The following is a 6,000-nucleotide window of genomic DNA, read 5'->3' on the forward strand; positions in this document are numbered from 1 at the left end:
AAAAAAAAAAAAAAAAAAAAAAAAAAAATGTAACAGAGGAGTTCATGAAATGCAGATGCCTGGATCAGAATCTCCAGATGTATGACCGTTAGTCAGTCTGTACTAAAAAAAAAAAAATGTTTCCAGGTGCTTCTGTTGCAGTTGGTTGTTGGATCAGTGGAACCATTAGAACAAAGTCCACATTTCTCAGCCCCGTATTTAAGGCTCCTCGCAATTTCTCTCCAACATGCCTTTCCAGACCCATCCCTTACTACTACTTCTTTACACGTCAGTGCAAATGAAATTCTTTTCGGCCGTCTGGATTCTCCTCACAACTTCCAGTTATGCCTTTTAAACTCCGAAACTCAATCTCTTTATGAAACCTTGGCAACCAGAAGAGATCTCTGAACTCCATTCTCTGTACTGGCTCACAGTTCACGGTTTTGAATTCTCTAGCTCCCCGTGTCTCCCCCACTAGATTGTAAGGCTTCTGTCAGACATTAAGTTAGACTTTATTATTCGCATCTACAGAGTCTTTGCACTTTGTGACAAAGGTGGTAAACAAGAATTTGTAGGCTTAGTGTCACTACCTGACTTGATCATCACTGTTTACGCAGTGTTGTTAACTGTTTTTAGCTTACAGTGGGCTTTCAACAAGTATTTGCGGATTCAATGTATGAATGAACGGAATCCAACCTAGCATTTCCCAGAGAACTACAAGTCCCAGCGGACATTACGCAGAACGCCGACGGACGCGGTGACGCAAGGGGGCGTGCCGAGCCTGAGGGAGGGGTCGGCCTGCGGGTAGCCAGAGGCTGGGGCGGCTGTGGAGCCTGGGGTGGAAGAGGGAGTGTGGGGCAGCGAAAAGGTGAGCCGAGCTGACGGAGGGGACGCGCTGCGGGGCGCCCCCAGTCTATGGAGCGGGGTAAGATGGCGGAGGCGGAGAGCCTGGAGACAGCGGCAGAGCACGAGCGGATCCTGCGAGAGATCGAGAGCACTGACACGGCCTGCATCGGGCCCACGCTCAGGTACTCCGGGTGCCGGGGCCACCGAGGGGCGGGAACGGGCGGGACGGGGCAGGCTCCTCTGGGTCGGGGCTCCGGCTGGCTGTCTCCATGGCCGGCGCTGGCCTCTCCCTTCGGAGAGACCCTGCGTCCCGGGCGAGGCGGTTCTCCCTTCGCAGCCCCGACGCGGGGTCCCTTCGCGGCGCCCCATAGCCCAGTGACTCAGGAGGCTCCCGCTGCCTCTCTCGGGGCTGGAGCAGCCTTCGTTCTCCCTCCGAGGCTAGTCCGGCGCTGGGGAGCGAGCGGGCAGATGGTGGTGGCTCCCGTCAGATCTTTCCCCTGGGGACATCACCCTTCTCCCTCCGACTCCAACTCCGTCCTGCCCTAGACAGGAGTCCTGCTCTTCAGATAACGCAGAATTTCACTCCATGGTCTGGTGCTCGAAATCAAAGTCTTGCCTCAGAATCACAGCCACTTCTCAGAAACGAGTCCTTGGAAATCCTAGGCCTGGATGAAAGTTCCCCCAACCCGCGCCCCTCTCCTGGGAGCCGCTGCTCCTTTATCCCTGCTTCCTTATTACGAGGACGACCCTCGCCCACGGTGCAGCCTCCTCGTCGCTGGGGAAAATTGACCCTGCTGCCGCCTCCAAGTTACCATTTCTTTTTTTTTTTTTGCACGCAGATCTCCATTTTATTTGGAGATGTCAAAAGAAATCCCGACTTACCTCAACTTATTTAACAAATTTAGGTAGCAGTTGTTACATAAAGTGCAAGACGTTGTAAACAGTGATTTTACAAATGCAAGTTATTTAAGCCACAAAACAACCGTATTAGGTAGGTTCTATTACTCTCCTTTTACAGATGGGGCACAGAGAGGTTAAGTGACTTGGCCAAGGTCACAGAGAAAATAAAGTGGGGGACTCAGATTGCTACTCGGGTAGCCTGGATCCAGACACTTAACCACTGTTCTGCCTCAGCTGGAGATTACCGGCTACCCGTACTTCCTGTTGATAATTACTCACTAAGCCTAGTTTTGAACTACTTTCCCCCTTCCCCTCATGTTACTGGTGTCCTAGAACGAACTCAGCCTTATCCCTTACTGTTATGCATTCTGATCTTCATGCAGCCAATGCATAGATAACTATCTTCCCCTCCTTGCACAGTCTTGGGTCACTGCCCCTCCCATCAGAAAAGTTATTAGTCATTGCTTGCGTTCTCCTGGCGTGAGTTGACTCAGGAAAGACTAATTGAAGGAGGACAGGCTGGAAACTACTCCTCCTCTCCACCTGCACAGCTTCCTTCTCCAGGACACATTGTTAGCACATTTATGCCAGTACCACCCCTGGTCATAACTACCCTTGGTAGTTTGCCTTTTGTCTCTTTATTTATTAAAAGTAATAGCAAAAACCGCAATTACTTTTGTACCAACCTAATATTCATTTATTGAGACAGGGTCTCCTTTTGTCTCCTAGGCTGCAGTGCAGTGATGTGATTGTAGCTCACTGCAGCCTTGACTTCCAGAGTTCAGATCCTCCCACCTAAGCCTCCTGAGTAGCTGGTACTACAGCTGTGCACCACCACCACACCTGGCTACGTTTTAAACTTTTTGTAGAGATGGGATTTTGCCATGTTGCCCGGGCTGGTCTCAAACTCTTGGGGTCAAATGATCCTCCCACCCCAGCCTCCCAAAGTGTTGGGATTACAGGCATGAGCCACCGTGCCTGGCCCCTTTGTCCCTTAAAGTGACTTTTAGCTCCCTTTTTTGGACCAGTTCTTCCACACAGTTGCCTGTCTCTCCACCAACCCCCATTGCCTTATGATCAGGACCATTGTGCTTCTCTCAATTCCCAGTTTCTTTAGCTCTTAAGGGTCAATGATCCTATATTTTCCTACATTTTCCTGTATACTTCAAATCATCTCTAGATTACTTATAACACCTAATATAATGGTAAATACCATGTAAATATATGTTATACTGTATTGTTTAGGTAATAATGACAAGACAAATGTCTGTAGCATGTTTAGTACAGATGCAACCATCCCTTTTTTTTTTGAGACAGGGTCTCACTCTGTTGCTCAAGCTGGAGTGCAGTGGCACAATCACTGCAATCACTGCTCACTGCAGCCTTGACCTCCTGGTGATTCTCCCCTCAGCCTCCTGAGTAGCTGGGACTACAGGCGTGTGCCACCATACCTGGCTAATTTTTAGTATTTTATATAGAGATGGGGTTTCACCGTGTTGCCCACGCTGGTCTTAAATTCCTGGGTTCAAGCAATCCACCTGCTTTAGCCTCCCAAAGTGTTGGGATTACAGGCATGAGCCACTGCACCTGGCCACTGTCCCTTTTTTTTTTTCTTAAAACTTTGATTTAAGAGGTTGATTGAACCTGCAGATACCAAGGGTCAACTGTATATACATTACGATTTAAATATAAGTTACCCAGTCTCCCTAAAACTTGTTTCATTGTTATTATTGAGTTTTTTCCACTGAAAAGTGGGGTTTTATGTAGGTAGATGGATTAAGAGATCGTTTGCCCTAAGGGGACATTGTAAAAAAAAAAAGTTTGAGACTCATTACCAGTTTTACTTGCTTTTCTTGACTTCCTATATGATGATTACGGGCTTATCATTTTTGGTCTTAACTTTTTTTTTTTTTTTTTTTTTAGCAGATTACACTAAATCTTACTATCAGACCCAGGGTTCATTCACTTGAATATCCTATAATACAAGGAGTACCCATGGGCTTTGTCTTTAGTCTAGCTGTCCCTACCCATATTCATAGGGGATGATCTCACCTTTTTTCCTTATCCGGTTCAGAGGCAGCAGCATGCACAGACTTGATGTTTCAAATCCCATGCCTTACTTGGGATGTGCCTCTATTGTCATTATCTCCTGTTTTTCATCACTATCATTAAACAGGTTTGATTAAGGCAGTAGCTTTCTTGCCTTAACTACTCTCAGTTGTAAATCTCGAACTTTTCTTCTTCATCGTATGTCTTTCCGCTTTCTTCATCTTTTGAGGTAAAGGCACCAGATTCTTAACTGTTCCTGAGATAGGTTTTTCTAGCTGAAGAGAAACTAACGAACAGAGAAAGTAAATTGAGAGCAGATATTAGATTAGTATATCCATCCCTAAAATACCTGCTCTTCAAAAAAATCCACTGGGCTATATTGCCTAACCAGACTCTTTCCTTTCCCAGCTATTATTTGTGTATCATTACTTGCTTGCTTTCTTTGCTGTGATACTGGATTGTTTTTCCAGTCTTATCCCTTTTTGTTTGAGGAGTCACAGTGACTTGACTTTTTCATTATATTACTATTATTATTTTAGTTTTGAGCTGTACATGTAATATTGGTAGATTCCCATATCTCATAAGGATATACCACCTCTTCTTTTTCGTTGTAATTGTGAAAGGCCCAAGCATACCCACATATAAAGAGGTTGTTGCTTAGCAAACTCTTTTGGGAAACTAGCTATCTCTCTCTTTGTCTTTACCTTAAAAATTATTTTGTTATCTGTGAGTCCTAATTTTGGAAATAGGCCTATAAGATGTTAAAGCCTGTCTGTCCTGTTTTTAAAATAATGTTGATTCCTGTTTTATGTTATAAATCTAAAATTTCGATGACATCATTTATGAACAACAGCTCCCTGTTTTCATTTTTCAAATCCCATCCCTATATCTCACTTTTCCTTTATATCACTTACTCAGTAGAAGTCGTTTCTTCATTTTGTACTCTGGGTAATAGCAATTAACATTCAGTCTAATTGTTGTTTAAGATTTTTTGTTTTCAAACTTAAAATTTAATAGTGAAATACATTGCCATTAAGAAAACAACTATATTGAGATATAATTCATGTATCATACAATTTACCCATTTAAAGTGAATAATTAAATGGTTTTGGGTATGTATATTTGCAGAGTTGTGCAGCAATCACCACAACCTAATTTTAGAAAATTTTTGTTACCTCAAAAAGAAACCCTGTACCCATTAGCGGTCTCCTCATTCTGTTCCCTCTCTCTCCCTAGGCAATCACTACTTTTCTTTATGGGTTTGGCTGTTCTGGACATTTGGGCATTTTGTATAAATGGAATCAAACAATTTGTGTTTTTTGGTAACTTAATGTCTTCAGGGTTCATCTATGTGGTAGCATGTATTAGTACTTAATTTCTTTTTATCGATGAATAATATTCCATTGTGTGGATGTACCACATTTTATTTTTCATCAGTTGATGGACATTTGGGTTGTTTCCATTTTGAGGCTGTGGAACAGTGCTGCCATGGCCATTTGTATACTAGTTTTTGTATAGACATATGTTTTCATTTTTGTTGAGTATGTACCTAGGAGTGGAATTTCTAGGCTGTAAGGTAACTCTATGTTTAACATTATGAGGAACTGCTAGACTGTTTTTCCAAAGTGTGTGCACCATTTTACATTCCTATAGCAATGTATCAGGGTTCCAATTTTTTCACATCTTTGTCAACACTTGTTATCTCTTTTGCTTTGCCATGCTGGTGGGCGTGAAGTTGCATTTCATTGTAGTTTTGATTTGCATTCCCATAATAGCTGTTTTTCTCATGTGCTTATTGGTCATTGTTTATCCTTTTTGGATTCTTTGCCCATTTTAAATTGGGTTATTTGCTTTTTTTTTTTTTTTTAGGTTGAGTTGTAGGAGTTCTTTATGTATTCTGAATATGTCCTGTTATCAGATATATGATTTGCGATATTATATCCTATTCTGTGATTTGTCTTTTCCATTTTTTGATATCTTTCATGTTCTTAGCTTTTGCTGCACAAAAGTTTTTAATTTAAATTAAGTCCAATTATCATTTTTTTTCTTATTCTGTTTCAGCTTTTGATGTTGTATTTAGGAAACTTTTGTGTAACGCGTGATCATGAAGATTTGCTCCTATATTTTTTCTTTTTTCTTTTTTTTTTTTTGAGACGGAGTCTTGCTCTGCCGCCCAGGCTGGAGTGCAGTGGCCGGCTCTCAGCTCACTGCAAGCTCCGCCTCCCG

At 42.8% G+C, this 6,000-nt stretch overlaps 1 protein-coding gene across 2 annotated transcripts in view; it reads left to right on the forward strand.

Moving 5' to 3' along the window:
* Positions 1-762: 762 nt before the first annotated feature.
* The window catches only part of EXOC6B (exocyst complex component 6B), a 713,614-nt gene continuing 708,376 nt past the window's right edge, over positions 763-6,000 (forward strand). For both annotated transcript variants that reach the window (XM_017876764.1, XM_017876771.1), the window contains exon 1: positions 763-1,007. In XM_017876764.1, the coding sequence (XP_017732253.1) occupies positions 895-1,007 (113 nt within the window). In that variant the 5' untranslated portion in view covers positions 763-894. The remainder of the gene's footprint in view (positions 1,008-6,000) is intronic.

Source organism: Rhinopithecus bieti, unplaced genomic scaffold (genome assembly GCF_001698545.2).
Source record: "Rhinopithecus bieti isolate Rb0 unplaced genomic scaffold, ASM169854v2 scaffold_1058, whole genome shotgun sequence".
Classification (NCBI taxonomy): Eukaryota; Metazoa; Chordata; class Mammalia; order Primates; family Cercopithecidae; genus Rhinopithecus; species Rhinopithecus bieti.